This window comes from Spermophilus citellus (assembly GCF_964194105.1).
Source record: "Spermophilus citellus genome assembly, chromosome: 1".
NCBI classification, from domain to species: Eukaryota; Metazoa; Chordata; class Mammalia; order Rodentia; family Sciuridae; genus Spermophilus; species Spermophilus citellus.
Genome location: NC_138182.1, coordinates 279,264,669 through 279,287,182, shown reverse-complemented (window position 1 = coordinate 279,287,182; position 22,514 = coordinate 279,264,669). Strand labels below are relative to the sequence as shown.

General features: G+C 44.4%; 1 protein-coding gene across 2 annotated transcripts in view; it reads right to left on the bottom strand.

Annotated features, from left to right (window-relative positions):
• Positions 1-22,514, bottom strand: part of CTNND2 (catenin delta 2) — a gene marked incomplete at its 5' end in the record, with an annotated part of 876,397 nt that overhangs the window by 121,657 nt on the left and 732,226 nt on the right. For both annotated transcript variants that reach the window (XM_081303245.1, XM_081303246.1), the window contains 2 exons: positions 8,494-8,679; positions 13,898-14,015. In XM_081303245.1, coding sequence (XP_081159371.1) covers positions 8,494-8,679; positions 13,898-14,015 — 304 coding nt within the window. The remainder of the gene's footprint in view (positions 1-8,493; positions 8,680-13,897; positions 14,016-22,514) is intronic.

Here is a 22,514-nt window from a genome sequence, read left to right as displayed (position 1 = left end):
GCTCTGTGTAGGTAAACTGTCTGGGGATGTTCTCTCAAGCAGGATTCGGTTTAATCAGGCTGCAGTCAGCACTCAGCACTTTAGAAAATACTTAGGACCAAATCCCACATCCACCCATTGTCTGCTACTGTTGCTTGGCTCGTCTGAACAGCAGAGATACTAGCTGATTTGCTTTCACGGTATTTTATGACCACTACAGCCTTTTGGAGGTGAGAATAGAAAGGACAGGTGAGGATTGGTGGCACCAATAAATCTGTAAAAAGCCATAAGACACATGATTCTTTGTGTTGACTCCTGGAGTTTCAAAGGCCAGGGGAGTTCCATTGCTGCCTGGAGGCTGAGGCTGAGGCTGAGGCTTTGCAGAGGGGAAGCAGAACTGGTGGCCAGTTAGCTGTGTCTGTGTGGCACTGCAATGTCAGGCTTTCCCCTGTACGAGACAGGAGGGCTCTGGAACTTGAGAAATTAGAAACCTCTGTCAAGAAGAGGCAGGGTAGGATGCTTTCTGAACAAAGGCTCAGGACAAGAGACCTTCCAGGCTACCTGCCGATTCACCTCCCTGCATGTGCATGGGGCCGGGGGTGGGCACACATCCTTTGGGAAGAGGGAGGGAGGTTGGGAGAATGAGGCTGACTAATGTGTGTGCCCTGAGAGGCCTGCTACCATGGCTGCTCAGCATCATGGGACTCACCTGACCCTTCTCCAAGTCACTGCTGGAACTACCCAGAACAGAAGGACGCTCCCCTGCCATTCTCTCTGCTCCCAAGTTCCCCTCCCAATCCAGGGAACCTGAGATGCCATGCTCCCTGTGATCTGCTTGCTAAAGGGGCTTTGTGACCTACATGTCAACATCCCTCAAGATCACCATGGAATCTTGGTTGTTTGGTGATTTATCCCTCAAAAGAGAGTTAGGACTGGGCATGTGGCTTAGTGGTAGAGCACTTGCCTAGCATGCATGAGGTTCTAGATTTAATCTCTAACACACACACACACACACACACACACACACACACACACACACACACCAGTCTAGTACCCTGGACTTAACAACCAAGGCAATGTTCCCTCTCAAAAGGCAGCTGGTAATCTCTGCAGAGATATCTGGTTATCATAACAGGGGCAGGGTGGGGGTTGGTGGTGCTAATGCCATCTGGTAGGACCCAGGGATACTGATAAACACCCCACAATGCGCAGCACAGAATCACTCAGCTGCAAATGTCTCTAGCAGCAAAGCTGAGGAACTCTGGTGCAGTGGTCCAAGACAGAGTATTGGTGGCATGGAGTACTGAGTGGCAAAATGTAATTAAGACAACTTGATGAGACAGCTGAAACAGAGCTTTAAGTCAGGAAATTCACAGACAATAAATAAGCAGCACTTTCAGATGCTTTTGGAGGTGAGGAAAAGGCAGAAGAAAAATCTCATTCATAGATACAGGAGAGTTTCTGCATCAAAACGTGCAGCTGATCTTTGCAGGAGCAAGTGGTTCACTGCTTCTAAGACATGATATTCCATGTCTTGAATCAACAATCTCCTGGCATATGGTGGGGTTTTCACAGAGCAAGACTAGACTGGAAGCAGCCAAGAGGAGTGCGTGGCAGCTGAAAGAAGCAGATGGCTGGAGAGGAAATGCTATTGAACACAAAAGAAAAATCATGGTTACTAATAAGAAAAGGAAAACCGCTGGAGAGAAGAAAAACAACTTGTGATGCCAGGAAATGAAAAGCTGAGAGTTTCAACAGTGTCATGACAGGCAGATCCATGAAGTGATAATAAGGAAATCAACTCCACATACCTAAATAGTCACTGGCAACGTGATAGATAAATTTTTGTTCATGTATCAAAAGACTTTAAACATTCATTTGGTCTAGATATTTCATTTTGAAGATGTATCTTTAAGACACAATTAAGGAGGTAGGTGAGGTTTAACTACATGGGTGTTTATTACAGTTTACACTAGTGAAAAATCAGAAGCAACTTCATTTTCTAAAAAGAGGGACTGGCTCACCACATCATGGTATGCCCGGCAGTGGAATTCTCTCTAGCTCTTCAGCATTGCAGCATAAGGAGAAACTTGCTGGCAGAGGGAAAGGTCATGCTGTCCAGTGACAAACTGCCACAGCACAGCCTACTACTCCCAACCTGCTCTCCCCTGCAGAGCTGTCAAGGGGGCAGGAGAGAAACCCCCTGGGTACAGGTGAGAAGGGGCTATGCAGTTTCCAGAGAATATGCAAACAGTAAAATACATAAAAGTTATTATTGTTATTATTAGTAGTAAATGCAAAAATATGGAATGAGTTCAGTGATAAGACACTTCTCTCATAGGAACAGGGAGCTCCTACTAAACTCCCTTAATCATGTCGCCACACCTCATTTTTCTGTATTAACAAAATGCCCAAGGATCACGCACAAAGGGTCCTGGTGACTGAATTCCTGCCTCCCTGGCAGCTCGGGTATTACTGTAAATCTTGCAGGGCACCTGGGTACCAGTAACAGTGATCTGTGCAATGCTGGGGTAGGGCAGGGCTCTCCTGTCTTTCCCACATCTATCCCTGGACTGTAGCTATCAAGAGCCACCTTGGGTCAGAGTGGAAAGCAGCATCCTAAAGACAGGAACACCATAAGCTATAGGGCCCCTGCCTCTGATGGCTGTAGATCAGAGTTCTGCACTGGTGGGAAATACACCTATCTATTGTGTATTTGCCTCCAGCCAATGGAGTAAAGTTATATTTTGAAGGGCTAAACAAAGTTCTGAATAAATGTGGTTGAAAAAGATTTAAAAATGTATATGACTAGGTACAAACTATAATTGTGAGTTTCTATACAAGGAGGATAATGGAAATATGTACAGTATTTTATTCTTGTGCTTAATACTGTTTTACTTACATATTATTTACATGTTATATGTATATATATATAGTCAATCCTTGATATCTGCAGGGGATTGGTTCCAGGACCCTCAGAAGATACCAAAATTCACATATGTTCAAGTCTATTATTAAAAATGGCATAATATTTGCATATAAGCTATGCATAACTCCTTTTATTATTATTATTATGCTCAACTCTAGGTTACTTATGATATCTAATACAATGTATGTGATATGTAAATAATTGTACCATATTGATTAGGTAATAATGACAAGAAAAATATGTACTTGTTCAATATAGATGCAATTCTTTTTCCAAATACTTTCTCTCTGCATTTGGTTGAATCTATGGATGCAGATCCTTGGCTTGTTATTATTATTAGTATATGCAAAAAATGGCTATGGAGGGCCAACTGTATTCACACTTATAATTAACATCTGTTTTGTTTGAAATAAGGAGAAACCATCACTGAAAGTTCATATCTCCAGTGTGGGTATTTGAATTAGTAACAGACTTTGCATTTGTGCCTTGAGACCCTGCCTGCTTGGAGCAAAGTCTCCCCAGAGACAAAACAGAAGAGTTCTGAAATAAACTCATAGCAAGAGTCACAGGGCACAGGGACCATGGTCTGAGCACCATTCCACACATGTGGTGCCAGGTGCTGGGTGGCTAGATGTCACAGTCAGAAATAAGACCCCACACAATCCTTCCCCTCTGACATTCCCTCTCTGTGGGGGCCACCTGCTCTACCCACCTCAGCATGACATGGACTAGGAGAGGAGTTTCACAGAACGGTGTAGAGGTAGATTAGGGAGGGGCGGAGTTTTCTCTTTGGATCAGTCTTGAAAGGGGAAGGTGATGTTCGGTCATGAAGAATCATTCTCCATGTGGTGGAAGAAGGGCGAGGAATGGCGGGCAGAGGAACAGTAGGAGTGAGAGCTTGGGCCTCAGAAGGGATACGAAAGTGTTATGGGAGGGCCTTGGAGGGTCTATCAGTATGTCTTCCCTCATAGGGAAATGAAGAGGACACTAACCGTTTTACACAGAAACCCATTCCTGTTGCTTCTGTTTATAAACCATCATGCTAAGTATCCTAAGTGAAACCTTCCATAACCTATGCACTTGGCATCCATAATTTAAGAAAGAGTTTTTAAAAAGAGCAAAATATTCTCTCTTGACTAGAATGTACTGTGAAGCAAAGACTATCATGAGAGAAGATCTATCATATAAAAATACTGGATCAGAATCATGTTTGGATTCTGATAATTTATGTCCTCACCCCTGAGAATAGATATTTTTTTAACTCACTTGAATTTAAAATTTTTCAGTGATAAAGAGAACACAGCGGTTTTGAGGTTGAGGAGATCTGCTTGTTTTGCTTGTTCTTTCTCAGCAGGTTTCTCTGGTCAGAGTCAGCATTATACTGAGTGAATCTTGAAGACCCAGGTCTGCTCTGGGCAGCAGCAGCAGGACAGTGTCCGGTTACCTTTCAGCCCTGCTGGAATAGTACCCCAGACACCATCACAACATCCTTAACCATATCCTAGATTGGAGGGGAAAGAAAGAGAGAGGGGGAAGAGAGAGAGAGAGAGGGAGAAGGAGATGGGAGGAGGGGGAGGGAGGGAGGGAGGGAGAGGGAAAGAGGAAGAAGAAGAAAAAGGGGAGAGAAGATGAAGGAGAAGAAAAAGAAGAGGAGGAGGAAGAGGAGGAAGAAGAAGGAGGAGGAGAGAATGAAGAGGAGGAGAAAGAAGAAGAGGAGATGGAGAAGAAGAAGAAGGAGAAGGGGGAGAAGAAGGAGAAGGGGGAGAAGATGAAGCAGACAGAAAAAGAAGAAGAGGAGGAAGAAAAGAGGAGGAAGAAGGAGAAGAAGAAGAGGAAGAGGAGGAGGGGGAATGGGGAGAGGAGGAGGAGGAAGATGAGGAAGAGGAGTAGTAGTAGTAGTAGTAATGGGGTGGGGAGAGACTGCCTACACAAAGCCATTCTGTAGGGAAGGGAGGGTCCTGCCACATGAGGTGGCCTCTTTGGCTAAGACATGCAACATGCTCTGGGGGAGGTTTTGCTTTAAAAAGGCTAGAGAAACTAGAAACTTCCTAAAATTCAGCAACAGAGTCAGATGTAAATGTGTTTGAAAGTCTTTTATACCAGAATGTGATGCACACAGGTGTCTGTTTGGGTCTAGAATATTTCCATAGCAACCATTTCTTCTAATTCGGACACAAAAGCAAAACACCTGTACCATCTGTTTTCTTGCATTATAATTACCAAGGATTTAAAACAAAATATCTCTGAGATTTTTCTTATAACTAAATCTGACCTGCAGAATGGTATACTATTTTTCTACAGTTCAGAATACCAAATGCCAAGTGTGAGAATCATCACAAATGTCTGGAACCGAACAAGCTCCAGGGTCAGAATTAAACCAATTTTGATTTCATAACTTTGATTTCTATTACAATATTTGACTACTCTATGCCGGGAGGTCTGTGTCATGGATACATAGTCTCTTCTGCCTTTATTTGAGGTATCTTAAATTTAAAAGGAAAATACAATACAACATTTTTATGAGCATATTGACTTAGTTACCTACTGCCTTTTGAGTGTTAATTTTAAATGGCTATTTGAAAAGATTATAATATAATGTACAACATAGGAAATCTGTAACTAAATAAATACACTAAGAATCTCTTATCCTCTCTTTGATATTATTGTTCTTTTTCTAGAAACATATTTTATACATGCATACATTTATATTTGCACATGACATATTTACAAACTTGGCTAGATTTTATCTATAGCTATATTATCCATATCTCCATATATTGGACTGGGCATCCAGTCCAGTCCAGAGGCCCTGGCCACTTGTCAGTGGTCTGCTAGATTTGTTGGTACTCTCTTGTTCTTCACTCCCCTCCTCATCTCCATGATTTTGGCTTTGCCTCCTTTCTATAAGTCTTTAAATACAAGTCAGTTTTTAGTTTGGACTGTTTTAAAATGTATTGAACTTGACAAAACACACTAAATGTTTATTCAAACAGGCATAATTGTTTTATGTTTACATCCTCATTAAGCTTGATATTGAATTTTATAGCACTTCAAAATAGTTTTGTATTAATTTATAGCACATGAAAAAAAAGCCTTTAAAAAAAACCCTATATTTGGTTGAAATCATAACTCCAATGTTCTTCGTAAACAACAGTGTTCCACTTCATTTTAGCTTATGGCAGTTTCAACAAAACTGTTTACAAGAAGTATTTTTTCTTTAAAGAATGTTGTAAGAAAAAATGGGACAAATGAACCTTGTAAAATTTCATTTAAGTTTTTTTGGCAAAAATCAAATTCTATTAATTACTTCATCATATCAATGTGGAGAAGAACACATCAGTATCATAAGAAATTCTTCCCAGTACGTCATTCTAAAGCCTGGAAAATTGTTCACCTCAAGGTTTCATGGTGGGGCCAAGACCTGGGAAGGAGGGGCTCGTTAGGGGGTGAGGCCACCAATGTTCTTCCCCAGTGACTACTCATTTCTTGGGGCCCAACCAACTCCTAACCCCCTCCAACACTTGGAAGATTTAAATCCATGGAAAACATGTTGGCAGACTTGGGAGAAGGTGGGTGTTAGGATAAGAATCTTCTTAAATGAGACCCTGGTGTCAGTCACAGGGGCATGACAGGGCTGCCACCCACAGTTCAAATGTCACAGACAAAATCCTGAATGGCAGTAAATTCAGTATCAGCTGAAAGTTTCTTTGGCCAAGGCCACTGGCCAACTTTCAAACTTTCAGCTGAACTGCAAACCACTAGAGAACTGGAACCTAATGCAATCTCTCAAATTTGCCTTCCTGGGGACCTTTCAAGATGGATCCTTCCATCTGGGGTGAAACTGGAGCTTGTTCTCACTTCTAAGTCAGGAAGTTCCACGTTCCTGCTGAGCTGCTTTCCTCCAGTGAAGTTTACTAGGTGGCTCACACTTCCAGGAGAAAGTAGGGGTGAGGGGACCAAATCCCAAGGAAACCACCACATAAGGCAATGGTGAAGGGAACCTAATCCACCATTGCTAGCTCACATTAGAGTTGACGGGAAGGGAGTGTTCAGGACTGCAATGGTCTGGCTTCTGTCTATATAGGAGCAAAACCCAGGGGCAAAGCAGCACCTAGCAAGGTGCTCTCATTGGGAGGGCTTGGTGAACACTTGCCAGGGGCCCCTGCACCCCCGGAGGGAGAAGAGGTTAAGAATCACGGCTCAATCCTTACCCACAGATTCCTTCCTTTCAGGGAGAGGATGAGAGATACAGCTTGACTCAGGACAGGGGAAAAAGTGGGCCTGGGCTTAGTTCTCAGAGGGCTAATGAACCAGTGCTGTCAAAGAGAGGGTGAGCATGGATCTCCCAAAGTACAGGCATGTGTAAGATGAATGCATAAATCCAGGAGTGGTCCGAAGTACCCAGAGCTGAAAACCACTAGAGAACTGGAACCTAAAACAAATGCTAACCCTGATGCATTCAAGGAGAATTCAGGAATTAGACTTAAGAATGCATTCTCATCGATTCTTACTCAAAATATCTTCTTTAGCCTTACCTTTACTGGAGGCAAAATTATTTCTCAAGTACTTTAGAAATTCTGCACTGTGATCTCGACAAATGCCTTTGCATATTTATCTCGAATTCAAAGACTGTCAATGGAGGGCGTTGTGAATTCCAACCTATTTCCCAGGCCAGTCAGGTTCCGATTAGTATAACCCTCAGAAGCTGGATATATGACCACAGTGTCCAGGGCAATCTGGACTTGTGACCTCAGCATCCAGGGAAGGACATGGATGTGAGACCCCAGTGTGGGGAGAAATAGGGAAATCCTCAGTGGCAAGGTTTTGGCCAGCAGCAGAATGAACAGCTCCTTCCCACTACTCCCTTTCCTGGGGTGAGGGCGGCTGGGGGTAAGGGCTTCACCTCCCAGGGGCCCTGGGGATGTGGTGGAGGCTGTTCCGATGCCCTGGAATGAGGAGGGGTAGCTGCCTACTGGACTTGACTGCAGGGGACCCACTTACAGTTGCACAAGGTGAAAAGCATTCTATCTGAAGAGGTCTCCCTCTCCAGCTGCAAAGGGCTTTGAATAGTCCCCCACAGCCAAACTTCTGATGCCATTCTGTTGGATGGGCTCTGAATTCTGACTCACACTAGCAAATTCAAGACTGCAAAACCAAACTTCTCCAAACGTGCAATAAAGCACTCATTGGATGTTGTGCTTCCCTTCACACAGCACGTCTATTCCAGGCATCTCTGCCACCCAGATGGCAGCCAGCCTGGCCCCACAAGGACCTCAGTGCATGTGGGAATCAATACACAGAAGGCTCAGCCCCAGGGTCCACCTCCACTCTAGGAGCTGTCACACCTTGCTGGCTTTTTTTCTTATTTTGAAATTTCCCATCTTGGCTCAGCTGCAAGACACGGAGGGGAGTTATTTAACTTTCACCGTCTCAGCTGTGAAATTCCCACAGGAAAGCTGTGCGGGCGCTTCAGTGATTTTACCACACAGTGGAAATGCAAACTGGTATCTGGACATACAGAAAAGGAATTCACGTTGCAAGGAGGGAGGGAATGAGTGCATGCAGCTGTGGGTGTCCAGCATCACCTGGTCCTGGGATTTCTTTTTCTTCTTTTTCTTGCCCCAGCACCCAGAGCTCTCCGCGTCCTTGCCGTTGGCCTCGCCGCAGAGCAGCCCGTCCAGCTCATCCGTGCCCATGTGCTGTCCCTGAGACGTTTCTGCTGCCAGCCTGTACGAGAGGTTCCTTAAGATGCACACACAGTTTTCAACGGTCTGGGAAAACAGAGAAGAAAGAAAGAGAGAAGGGAAAACAGAAGAGGAATGAACAAGAACTAACCAGCACTCTGCCCTCCACCCTAGACAGGCAACGAGTCCCAGGCACACACTTCTCTCCTGCTCCCAGGGCTCCCCTGACCCCATGGAAAGAATTCAGAGAAGCCTGGAAAGGCTTCTCTCACCACACAGAAGCTATGTATCGACAACAGTCGCTTCTAAGAACCTGTTACTGTTGATTGACAGTTCACTGGAGACAGAGGAGGAATTTATAACCAAGAGCTGTCCCCAGTGCCTCTACTTCCAGACTAGTCCTGCCTGGGACTCAGAATTCCAGTCATGAAGAGCATAGACCCTGGACTGTGGTCAGCCCTGGTGGGTGACCCTAACCTGCACATCTACACTTCTGGGTGTAAGAGGAGCAACAGACACAAACCAGGGCTGTCCCATGCTCATCAGGGGCTGTGGCCACTGGGAGGCATATCTGTTCTCATTCAACTGATTCTTTCAAGAGGACCAACATTCCTATTTCCTAGCAAAGGGGTTCAACAGCAGTTAAGGGCACATGTGGAGCTGGACACCTGTAGAGCTCTGGATCTCCACTATTAGCTGTTTGACTTTGGGTGATATAATCATGGTATTCTGGACTCATTGTCCCCCTCTGTACAATGACCACAATAGGACCTCATAAGTAGATTGTTGTGTGGGTCAGGGGAGCGAATGCATGTGTGTGCAATGGTCAGAATCATGCCCCCAAGTGTCCACATCCTAACTGCTGGACCTGTGAATGTGTTAGGTTCTATGGAGGGTGATTCAGGCTCAGGTGGAATTAAGGTTGCTGTTTGGCTGACAGATGGGCAGTTTATCTGGATTTTCCAGGTGACCCATTTATCACGAAGTCCTGTAAGAAGGAGGCAGAAGAGTCAGGGCAAGAGGGTTGTGATGCTGGGAGGATAGGAAAGGCCATCAGTGGCTTTGAGTATGGAGGAAGGGGCCACAAGCCAAGGGATGTGGGCAGCTTCTGAGCTGGCATGTGGAAGGAAGCAGATTCTCCCTTGGAGACCCCAGGAGAAGCCAGCCCCCAGGGCACTTTCTGTTTAGCCCAGTGAGACCCATTCTGGACTCCTATACTCTAGAACTGGAAGATAATAAATATGTGGGGTTTTTCCCAGCCACCACGTTTGTGGCCATTTGTTACAGAACAGAACAATAGGAAATTGATGCAGCGGGGAAGCACCAAGAATGCAGGGGGCACCGGGAATCATTCTAGTGATGCTGGGAGAAGGCCTGGCTTCAAAAGCCTGAGGCATGGGACCCAGAGGGAGTCAGCAGGGCTTGGGTTTTAGTGTGGGCTCTGCCATTTAATGAGCTCTGTGACCTTAGGCAAGGTGCTTAAACTCTTTGCATCACAGGGATAAAGGTAAGGGTTGAATGAGGTCACAGACACAGGTCTCAGAAGAGTGACTGATGATGATGCATTCACTGTTATCATCAGAGGCAAAATGTGGGATTCAAGAAATATAGTTCTAATAACCTCCAATCGTTGATAGGAGGGGTTGGCTGCTAAACCAGAGCTTGCAGGCCAAGCCAACGGAGCTTGTACGTAACCTATCAGGGGAATTCAATATGCCCTGGTTTTTTATGACATATGGTGTTGTCATGTTCCAATGGCAGAACTGAACATCTGGGACAGAGACCAGGGGGCTCACAGAACCAAACACGTTTATGCTCTAACTCTTTGCAGAAAGTTTTCTGGTTGAGACAGAGCCGACCATTTTGACTTTTGTCCTGGACTTGAGGAACCAGAGGAGAGAGAAAAAAAAATACTCCAATTTTTAAAAGGTCATAACATCAGGAGGCAATTAATCTGAGCTAAGTTTTGCTTGAAAAAATCACAACACCTTGGCTTCCATTTCCCAGACATCTATTATGTGTCTGTCACCACTGGACATAGGTACCATGATTCCGTTCTATGGAGGCTGGAAAGCACAAGCCAGGCTGTGGGTGACCAGGGCAGTTGCTGCCTCTGATCTGCAGTCCAGGCTCAGGGCTGGACCTAGGATCCCAGTCCTTCCTGATTTCCTCTATAGGCTGGAATCTGGTGAGATGCATCCGTGCCCTTTGCTGGATCATGGGCATGTGAAAGTCAACCAGGAAAACCAGCTGTCAGGACACATATCTGGGGCCTTTGCCATTCTAGACCTTTCTTGTCGAATTTTCAAGGTTTCACGGCAGCTAATCCCACAGGCTTTGAGTCAACTTGATTTTCTATTTCAAACCTCCTCTCAGCATCAAAAAAGGAACCCGGCATGAAAGCAGGTAAGCACAGGACGATGCATGAAAGACAGAAAAGTCTCTCATTGAAAGGAAAATGTTATGGCATAAGTCAGAACGATTTTCAAATCAGCTCAAACTGATTTTTCTTACATCAAAGACTTGGGAGAATAAACTTCTCTCTCCTCCTGCTGTTCATCTTCCCCAGGGGCTGCGCCATTCCTCTGTTTAACAGAAGACTACTGGGGACTAAATCTCTGTCTTGAGAAGTGTTTTATATTCTACCTGCTGTGGGGAGATGATTCAGGAAGAAGTTGGAGGGACAGAGGGAAAGAGGTGGGGGTGGGAGGCGAGAGGGGCCAGGAATTGAACTCATGGCTCTCATTAAGATCCCCGGAGTGAGGCAGTCTGGTGTGGTTTAGGTAGGTTACCAATTCAAGAGCTTTTCTCTGAAAAGATGGGGGAGGGGGTGGAGGAAGAAAAGAAAAAAGACCCGACTGCCACCAGAAGGATTGTGGCAGCTGGTGGCTTTGCTTGTGACATGCATTGCTGTCTACAGCACTTTCGGCAGTTTCTTTTGGCCACCAGGGTCATCTTGACTCCTTATTTTCTATTAGAAAGGGCTAATATGGAAGTCGTCTGAAGAGTGCTCTACCATATGCTACCCATTCCACAAACTGTCCCCATTATAACAACAGAGCTGAGAGCTTGCACAGAATCCAGGCTCTGTATTCATTAACTTCTCTGGCCTTAAAGGGAACGTGTGCTCATTTTTACCCCCTTGAACTTGTCATTGTGAAAGCTCAGAGTGGCCAAGCAGAGCACTGAGTGGAAAATTGTGGTGCAATAATAACATGTTAAAACTCCATCTTAGCATGCAGCCTGCAAAGCACCGCTGAGTGATTTATCACATTTGCAACAGCCTTGGCATGCAGCTATGATTATCCTCCCTGTCACAAAGCTGAGGTCACTTGGGCATGGTCCTCCAGCTGGCTGGAGCTGGAGATGGTACTGTCCACTGGCGCCGCCTGGATGGCCCTCAGTGCTCTTCCTACACATCAGGGATTTCAGGCTCTTCTGACTCCAGACTTGAAGACTCCAGATTATTTCAACTTTCCTTTTGGGGGAAATGTGGATATCCAATAAATGACCTCCAAGGTCTCAGGAATATTAGAAGTTTGAAGTCTGAGGCATCAGATGAGAGATAGTTGTGCCTTGGAGCACACTGGCTCTCAAGCCACACTGCTGAGACTGCCTGAGCTCAGAAATGGTGCAGGGGAACGTGGCTGAGGCACAAGGCCACTGACTTTCACTTTAGCTTCACCTGCAGTCCAGACGTCATTTAAGTCCTTCGTATGCATCATGGTGAGAGGCTTCGTCTCCCCTCACCTCAGTCTTTCACAATGGCAAACATCAAGATGCTTAGCATCGCTGCTTCAGGAAATCACTTTCAGTAGCTCTTTTAAAAATCAGGAGTCTATTATGCTAACAGGCCTCTGTAAATTCTCAGGGCATCTCAACTGGTCACTTTTCCAGGGATTTGATTTTCCTGTCAATGATGCTAAAAGGTCTAAAATGGCCATTAAGAGTGTTTACAAAAGAGGAACACTGTTACATTATGTTCTGTCTTAGAAATTAACAGCTCATGGCCAATGAGTGGATGCAGGCCTGGGGGTGGCAAGGATGAGATGACAAGCAGCACTTGTGGCTCAAAGAGCTGGAGTCCCAGGAGACACCCAGGGCCCCAATCTTCGAGGAGCAAGGCTGAGCCACTGGTAATTCTCTAAACTTCTTGGTTTTTGTAACGAGTGGCCAAGGCTGAGAAGTTTCATGTGAACTTACTCTCAAAGCTGATTAACAACTAAGGGAATAAAGTCACTCCTAAGGGAATAGAATCACTCCTATTTATTTTTTGTTTGATTTTACAATTATATTATCAAAGCAGACTGCAACTGTCCCATTCAAAGCTCCACCTACTAAGGCAGGCCCTTCATCCAAGATGCACATCAGATTCATTTTTAAAGGTATCAGCACTTGCAACCAGAGCTAGGCAGTCAGGTTAGGAACAACAATGGGGTCTGGGAGACATATTCATTAGTGCCCCAAAGGCAACTCTGATGAAGAGTCGGGGTTGGGGACCATGGGATCAGATAGGGGTTTGCAACCAGGGTGGATTTGGCTCTGCATAGAAGGCATGGCCACGTGCGGGGACCCGTTGGTTTGTTAGTACTGGGGTGGGTGGGTTGGGAGATGCTACTGGAATCCAGTGGGTGAAGGCAGGAATGCTGCCTGATCCTGGTTACAGCCCTTTGCAATGAGGAGACAGAAGGCCCCAATTGTTAATAGGAACAGCTCCTCAGAGCCCTCATTAAGGTATCACACTTATCCATGCACTAATTTGAAGTATAGGTAGAAGCTGTGTTTATATGAAGATATTATGAAATTACTTTGTGAATTTATATTAGTGTGAATTGAAACTCATCTAGTTAAGAGAAAACAAAATAACTCAGACACTGGAAAGGTTCACCCATTCCCATCTTGGCTTCTGAACTACAGCAGTGAGTACATATTAATAACTTAAGGCACTGGCAGCTTCATTTAGCTTTTTGACATTCTCTCCGATTTTGAAGGCATTTTAAAATGGCATTTAGTACAATTAGCAGTTATTAAAAAGATAATATGAGAATACAAGATTATTCCAATCTTGGGGAGTTTAACGTTAACCTGGATTGTCACGCATTGCTGATCTAAGGTTGGAATGCTAGTTCTAAGACCACGAGGAGAGGCCTGCCTGCCTGGACAGAGTTGGAGTCACACAGAGAAGCTGAGAGAGCTCAGGATGCATGTGTGAAATGCCACGACAGCTCTCCGTGTTGTCCTCCATCGCGGGGCCCTGCATTTTCTGTGTGCTCTGAGATGCTCAGTCTGTGCAGACACTACAAACCTTGCTATCGATCTCGCTGCTCCCCAGTGCAGACTGGACCACGTAAAGCAAGGCATCTGTGAGCCCGTCACACTCCCGCATCCTCCGGCGGGCCTCCTCTCCGGCTGAGCTTACATTCCTGCAAAGCAGAGGGAAGTGTCAGTCATCAGTGACCTTCACTGTGGTCACTGAGAGAGCATCCTTCCAGGCCACCACACCCAGTTTTAAAGAAAACTTTTTTTTTTTCTTGGTAGAATGTTAATCAAGAATATAGCTTTAAGCCTGGGGTTGTGGCTCATGGTAGAGCTCTTGCCTATCCATGAGGCACTGGGTTTGATTCTCAGCATTGCATGAAAATATCAACAAATAAAATAAGGTTATTTTCAAAAAAGAATATAGCTTTAATGAGTGGGATTGGCTTCAACAACAGTTCCTGGAATTGAGTAAAACAAAGATCCCTTACTGCAACTTGGAAAACAGAGCATACAGACTTCCTAGCATGATTGATCTGCCAGTCTTGTGACTGCTGAGAATGGGGGACTTTCAGAAAGTCCCAGTGGTCATGTCATTTATAATCAATAAGGGAATCAGAAGTCTTTTGATTCAAAGGATTCTTCTTCTTTGAGAAGTCTGAAGCAATTTCAAAGACAGAGCTTCTGACTTATTGAAATACCTTAGAGATCTAAATTGGCCTGCCTCAATTATATACCTACCCTGGCCCAGCCAGAAGTAGACTTCTAGGAATTTACTCTAAGGACACAGAGTTTCTGGACAATTTAGTCTTTGGGATGTCCATGACAGTTCTTAGGGGGAAGAGTTACTCCAAATGCTTTCCTGTCCTGCAGGGCCTGAGCTAAAGTCCAGAGAAGGGGCCTGTTGGGCCGGAACCCAGCTAGGAAGCACACAGACCATGGTTAGGATTCGGCTCCAGGGGAAAATTTCTGCAGGGACTCTGGACCACTCAGAGGGGATGCTGTGGGGAGACGAGCTAATGGAGGGCACAAAGGGATTGGAAGAATTTAGAGAGAAGGACATAGAACTAACTAGGTAGGGCAATGGTTCTCAAACTTTGGGAACCTCAGAACAACCTGGAGGGCAGATAAAATATAGGGTGCTGGATTCCACCTGGGTCTGGCTCAGAAAGCCTGGGTTGGAGTCAGATAAGGTGCATCTCCATGGTGATTCAGAAGCTGAGCGCGAGGCCCTAGCCCTGTGGGGCGAGTTTGGCTGGAGGAAGGTGGTCCTCTTTGCTGCCTGCTAGGAGGCCACGGGGAGGATTCCTCTGAACTTGGACAGTCTGGAGGAGTGGAAATGGTAGGACTCTCCACACCAGCATGGTCATCAACACAGGCACTTCCTCATCTTGTTTTCAAATATCTTTTGCGGTTGCACCTATTCTAGTTGGCAGGTGAGAAAGCTGAGCCTTAAAGAGGTTGTCCAAGGTCCCGCAGCTACTTATGGAGACACTGAAATGCAACATGAGGAAAGGAGAAGCCAACAGCTTCAGCCTTAATGGAGAATATGGACGGACCAGATTTTGTTTGTTCATGGTTTTTTTTTTTTTTTTTTTTTAAGGATAAAAAGAAAATGAAATAGGCCTAATGCTAAAATGCTAGTGAATATAATGCTTTCTTTGATATCTAAAAAGTATCACAGGAAATATTAAAAAGGGTTTATCAGCATTTTAGTGTAACCCTCGAAAATGTTATTTAATTTAAATTAGGATTTTTGGCATTTGCTGATCTTATGAACAAAAATTTCAGTTTCTTAGGCAATACAGCTAATCAAATATTGACAGCATTTTAATGCAAAATTTTATAAATTGCACCTTGGGTCGACCAACATGTTTCTGGCAATGTCCCTAGTGGGGGCGGGGAGGGAGGAGGAACTGACTGCTATGGGAAATGTGGCAGGAGGCACAATAGTATTATTTTAAACTAGAAGAATGGCCCTTATAAAAGTCAAGTTTAGACCATTCATCCTTGAAATGATTCTTTCCAGGTTGAGCTTTGAAGATATTAGAAGAATAAGTTTGTCAGAATTCCCTATCAGACCTCCATGGCAATAAGTGACCTTGGGTCTGGGAGGGTGGTTTTTCCAAATGAAGAAACTGTGGAATTCAGACCTGAAAGCACCTCAGCTCATGTACACCCCAGTCTGAAGTACCCTGAATACACCTCCTGGAGGGATGAGATGTCTTTCCTTTGAACATCGTCATGATGGGGAGGCAGCCTCCTGACCCACAAATAGACTTAATCGTGATCAGCACTAATTTCACTGGTAATCAAAAAATGTGCAGGAAATAACAGGAATGAACAGTTCATCAACATTAGATGCTGTCAACATTAATTCTAGCATATTCTAGTTTCTATTTGATTCTAGTCCAGTCTGCTCCCAAATTCAAAACGTTTTTAATTAAAATGTACATGATGTTGAGACACAAGAAAGATTAATATAGTCTCACTAGACAAGGTAAAAGGACCAAGACCCACACCCACCCACCATATGCCTATTGTCTGCAAGTGACAGGAGACAACATATATTATCAAATGGATACAAGTTTGTGCTTGTCTCTTCTGTGGGTAATGGTTTCATACAAGCCTTTGGACCTACGTTTCTATTTTTATCCAACTATTACAGAATTGGTAAAAAGCACATTAGGTGAAACTTTGGGCTTTTCTTGCAGGCAATGAGGTTTTCCTTTTTTTCCCTTTTCCTCCTAAACATAAGATCTACTACTCTTTCAACTACGGCATTCAGCTTTTGCTGTTCATTACCAGGTACATGAAGAAGAATGATGTACTTTCCACCCACCGTAAGGAACCAGTGCAGAAATAAGGTCACAGCCTCAGTAATTCCAAATACAAAATCCATGATGGAGGTTTAAAACGATAAGGAAGTAGGAAGGGAACCAAATAGATTTGGTCCCTCAAATCCCATCTTTTGGTTTTCTCTCTGGCTTGATCTCCCACATGTTGGCCATCTGCACCAGAAGCACTTTTTATGGGAAATGGAAGGCCCATTCAGTGTGCTGTAAGCTCCACAGACTGTATTCCATCTGATTTAAATAGTACAGAGAATGATGGTGGCTCATAGGCACAAGGCGTCCAGCAGCACCGGACACCTGTGCCACTTGCAGCAGGTGCACCTTCCATGAGAAATGGTCTGGCCACTCAGTTGAATACATGCTGTGAGCTCTCTTGCAGAGCCATGAGAGCACAGTCCTTGAGCTCCCCAAGGAAGTCACTGTGACCACTGGTGTTTATCATCCAAGATTATTTTCTACTCCTGATAAATGACCTGGGCAGGTATGATTTTGTTTTTTAACCATCCTGTTTCCTCAGGAAACTTGCATTTATCCTTAGAAAATGTATCATTGTCTCTTTTTATGATGGTACCTACAGATCTAGCTTAGTCATCAAATGACTTCTGGTGTCCCATGTATAAACAGATCATGATTCACATTTTTTAGACTTTTTGCACCTAAGTGAACACTCAGGTTATGTCTAACTTTTTTCCTATACTTAACAATGTTGAGGTAAAGTTCACAGTTATGGTTTTGTCAGATGGATGCTGTGGACCTGTTTTAGGAAGAAAGAATTTGTAGAAATGAATCCATTCAAGTTAACAAAAGTAGATACATGCTTTTTCTATACCCAATGCTATCTTGTGATAAAAAGACAATATAATACCTAGTCTTTGACTTTTAGAAGGTCACAGACTAGCCAGGTAAAACAATGTGTGTGTGTGTGTATGTGTGTGTGTGTGTGTGTGTGTGTATAATGTGACTAAATATTTTGCACGCAGCAACCAGCAATATGAAGGATTGGGAACCAATCTCCTTTGAACATGACTCTTCGATGTTCAAAAGAAAACGAACATAGGCTGAAAGGGATGGATGGGTTATCACCTCATTCAATAGAATCTTTCCTTAAATTGTAATTCTATAAAATTGGACATTGGTAATTTTCCTTAACATTTATAGCAGAAAATTGTAAGTTTGTGAATAAGATATAAGGACACAGAAGGCATTAAATGTGTTTCCAGCAAGGAAGCATCTCATGTGAATTCAGTGGAAATTATTTTTAAGAGTGGGATAAAATCACAGACACAGGCTCAGGAGCAGTCCAGGTAAACTGTGTGTGCACACCAATCAGCACATCTGCTCAGAGGTGGGGTCAGCAGACCATTAAAGCCTTTGACAGAGGAGAGGACCCGGCAGGAAGAGGTAGAATTCTGCATCTAATGCCAGTTCTGGCACAAGACCTCTCCATTTTACTGGTATCCTGAGCCAGTCACTGTGTGGTAACATCATGGCTAGCTCCTGGTTCACTGGAGTAATCTTGTCAGTGCCCTTCACCAAGCCCCGTTACCTGTGCTGTGTCCCTCCTAACATCTCTAGGTACTAGATGGCATAGGTAGGCGGCTGTGAGTGCTGGGAAAGGATCACCAGAGGCTCTGCTGCCTCACGGGGCTCCGCAGCAATAGGCAAGTGAAGGTTTATGATGCTATCACGATATGCAAAGGGGACAGAAGCAAGTCTCCCTGACCTGCTTGGTGAATCCAAGTCATTCAAATGGCATTTTCAAGGCCACCTTTTTCTGACATTTTATGCAGAGGGCAGAGCTGAGAACGACAAAGGGTAAGTCCTTGGCCTTGAAGCCTAGTGGAGTTTGCTGGGCTGGATTTCCAGGCTGCTTTGGGCCATGACTCCACTTTTCTTTCTACTTCCTCCCTTTTTGACCTCAAATGTCTATAACTGTTGTCCCAACTCTGTCCCACCCACCCTGTGTTGGAAATAGATGACTGCTCCTTCATTTTTACAGGTCTCACATAGATGGGGACTGCTTCCTGGGAGCTTTGCTTAGTGGATTGCTCATCCACACCTGATTCAGATGAATCAGATTTGGAGTTTGGAGGTGAAGAGATTCAGGACTTTGAATCAAATGCTGTAATGGGATAAGTTTTTAGAGAGCTTGGGATGAGATAAAAGTATGTGGGATGAATATATCTTTGAGGGCCAGAGAGGTGGTCAAATTCTGGCCTCTCAAAGATGTCTATGCCTTAATCTTTGGAATCTGTAACTAGGTGGCCTTACATGGAAAAAAAGGGATTCCACAGATGGAATTAAGGTTTTGGACCTTAAACAGGGAGGCTGTCCTAGGTGTGTCCTTGGGCTCTAATCACATGAACCTTAAAGGCAGACAGCATTCTCTGCTTTCTTTGGCTGGAGTCACAGGGACCCCAAGTATGAGAATTCAATTCTATATTCTGGTTCTGACATAGAGAAGGCTTCATGCAAGGAAGGGAGAGAAGCAGGTTGGAGGTAATGCCAGTGGAGTGGACAGCCAGCAAGGAAACAGAGACCTCGGTCCTGTGGCTACAAGGAATTGGATTCTGCCAACACTGGAAGTCACCAGCCATCAGAAGCAGATTCTTCTCTGGAACCACTGGCAGGGAACTCATCCTTATCAACACCTTGATATCACCTGGGGAAGCAGGTTAGTGTCTGGACTCCCGACCCACAGGCACTACGAGATGAGTGCATGTTAAGAAGGCATTTCTAGATGGTCAAAGAGTTGTACCGAAATGCCACACAGGTAAGAATCAAAATTCTTCCTAGGGGCATGTGTGGGGGGGGGTAGGCAGTGACATAAGTCATCTGCCCTCCATGGTGCCAGGCCAGGCTACACCTGGATGTATCCCAGAGCATGTGAAGGAGGTTCTCTGCATAAGACACACTGATATGATGTGGAAATGTTCATCTTGAGGCCAAAGTACACCACTTTATTTTTTGCCCCATCCTTGATCTCATTACCACAAAGAATGCCACCAAATTTGTGGGCATCAGCCTGTCCCAGAATGCCCTGCTGTTTGCTTGATATCTTTTACTTCTGCCAGAAGAGGTCCCTGAAAACCTGTCTCCACAGCTTCCATGGACAGGAAGTGCAGCCTGCGTCTGTGTCTGCACAGAAACGAGCCTGCCATGCCCGGGGAGAGAAATGGCAGCGCGCTAGCCCTACTCCCGTGGTGTCGGCAGGGCGGCCTCATTATTTTCAGTGAATGACCAGAACACTGTGGAATGCCCACCGAAAGTGCCAGGGGCTATTAACCGTTTTAGGATCAGCTGCACCTCTGCAGACTTTCACTGGGAAGCTGAATGTCCCTGAACAGTCTTGACCCGTCTCTCTACATTTGGGTTCAGAGCTGGCACCTCATCACAGTTAAGTCAGAACAATTTCTAGGGAAAGAAGTTCCCTAATTTTTTTTTAAAAAGATTAGCACAGTCTTGCTGTTTGGATTACAATGCACCTTACTGTCTTCTCCCAAGGAAGGCAATTTCTTTATAAATAAGAATGATGATGTCTTAGTAATTACTGTTGAGCTTCAGGGACAGAATGCTTTAGTGGCCAAACCCCAGCTACTGACTGCGGCTGGTGGCGAACCCCACTGCCATTCTGTATTCAGGGCGGTAATTGCTGTATTCGTCCCACACTCCCGAAGTCCCCTCATAAATGTAAACCATCAGAAAGAGACAGGTGAGCTCCTCCTTCATTGACTATCAAACACTGCCCTCTTAAAAACTGCCTGAGTCCATGCCTTCTGGAGTCAGCCATGCATGAGGGAACATTGTTCCACAGAAGCCCAGAGCGGAACCAGAGATACCTGACTTAAAAGACACCCTCTCCCTGTCAAGTGCTACCTAGGGTTTAGCTATATGACTCCAATTAAAATTGATGGTCACCACAGAGTGAACAGCTCTATGAAGTGTCTGCTAGAAGTTTCCCGTTGGGCTAAATTACAAGAAAATCAGAGGGGGGATAAAAGAGCAAATGCTCTGTGGCTAAAACCATTAGCTGCAAACCTAATTGTGCATGTGGTCCTTTGTGCTCCACAAACATGCATGTGCTGGCCATCGCTGTTGTTTCCTCCCTTGCAGAGGGAGCTGTACTCATTAGGCTTTGTTTGGTTTTGTGACCAGTTCTGAAGCTGGAAGTGGTACCCTGTAGTTCAACTCCTGGGTGAATGCCCACCTACCCTGTTCTCCACTAATGCCCCCAAAGTTCTCCTCTTCCCCATTTGTGGTGGGCTCAGAATCTCAGAATCCCATCTCACGTTGGAAGGCCCTCACCCTCATCCTTGGATCCAGCATAGCATCTTCCTGTCAAGACCACCCACCACTGCCACTGCAGCAAGTTGCTCAGTGTTTTACCTGACATGGGCCAAAAAAAAAAAAAAAATGTCCTGGGCCAGAAGCAAATAAAATTAAAAAATGGATAAAGCAAGTGTTTTCTTTCTTCTCTGCTAATCCAAATTTTATATATATAAAATATATGTATATATATGTATATAAACATTCATACACACATATACATTCATTCATTCATTCATTCACTGGGTACATAATATATTAATATGCTAAGAAATATTGCAAAATAGAATGCAATATTCACTTCACCAAGCAGGTGGTTTCCAGGAAAACAAGCATTGTATCCTCAGCAAATCATGAGCAATAACAATGTGATCCAATTCTTTTCATTTCAAGTTCTCCATTTTCTAAGAAGTGGAAGAACACAACTGACTAATAAGGGATTATCGGTAATTGGCTACCTCCCTTTTAAAGTCAGATTGTGGGTTTGAAGACATTCAAGATTTGGCTGGATTATTAATAGCAAGTATTAAAACAAACTTTCTAACTTTCGATTCCTCACCTAACTCCCCCATATGCAATCATGTAATTGTTCAATTTATTTACTTGTAGAAAAATTTAACAACGCGTACTTCAAAGACTGATTAAAGCTGAGAATACATGTGATGTTTAAAGCTCACTTATCTAGCTGGTAGGCTTTCCTCAAGGCCTCTTCTTGTTTTTACGATTGCTCTGATCACTCACTGTTAGCTTACGAAGCACCAACAACCACCATCGGAGAGCTGAAGGTATATTCAGAGGCAAAGATGTGCCAGTGGTCTGCGCCTCATCCTCTTCTTCCACGCCCAAACCTCCCAAGGACCACTGTAGTCTGGGAATTCAAGGTTGAACTGCTGTCCTCAGCAGCTCCCTAAACTGTTCAGTGCCTTGCCCAGCCCGGTGCAGTGGAAGAATTGGCAGCAGCTACACATGATAGGAAATGGGGAAGAGAAGGCCCCAGCTGCTCAGGGGCTCCAGGACAGTGGCTGTGGGTGTCCATCTCTCTCTGCAGCTTTGGTCTTTGTGATGGACTGAATGTTTTTGTCCTCTGTAACAAATTCTCATGTTGAAATCCTCTCAAAGTGATGGTATTAGGAGAAGGAGGAGCCTTTGGGAGTTGATTAGGTCATACTAATGAAAGAAAACTATAAGTAAACAGCAGAAAAGTCAGTAAAGGGAAGGGAATAGGAGAAAAGAGAGAAGGAGGAAAAATGGAAGTACTGGGGATGAATTAGAGCAAATTATATTCCATGCTTTTATAATTATGTCAAAAGCAATCCTCTTGTTAAGTATAACTAGAAAGAATCAAAGGAAAATCAAATCAATTAAGAAAAAAGTGAGGCCTTCATGAACGGTATTAGTGCCCTTAAGAAAGAAATCTCAGTTGCATGCCTATCAGTCCAGTGACTCAGGAGGCTAAGGCAGGAGGACTGCAATTTTGAGACCAGC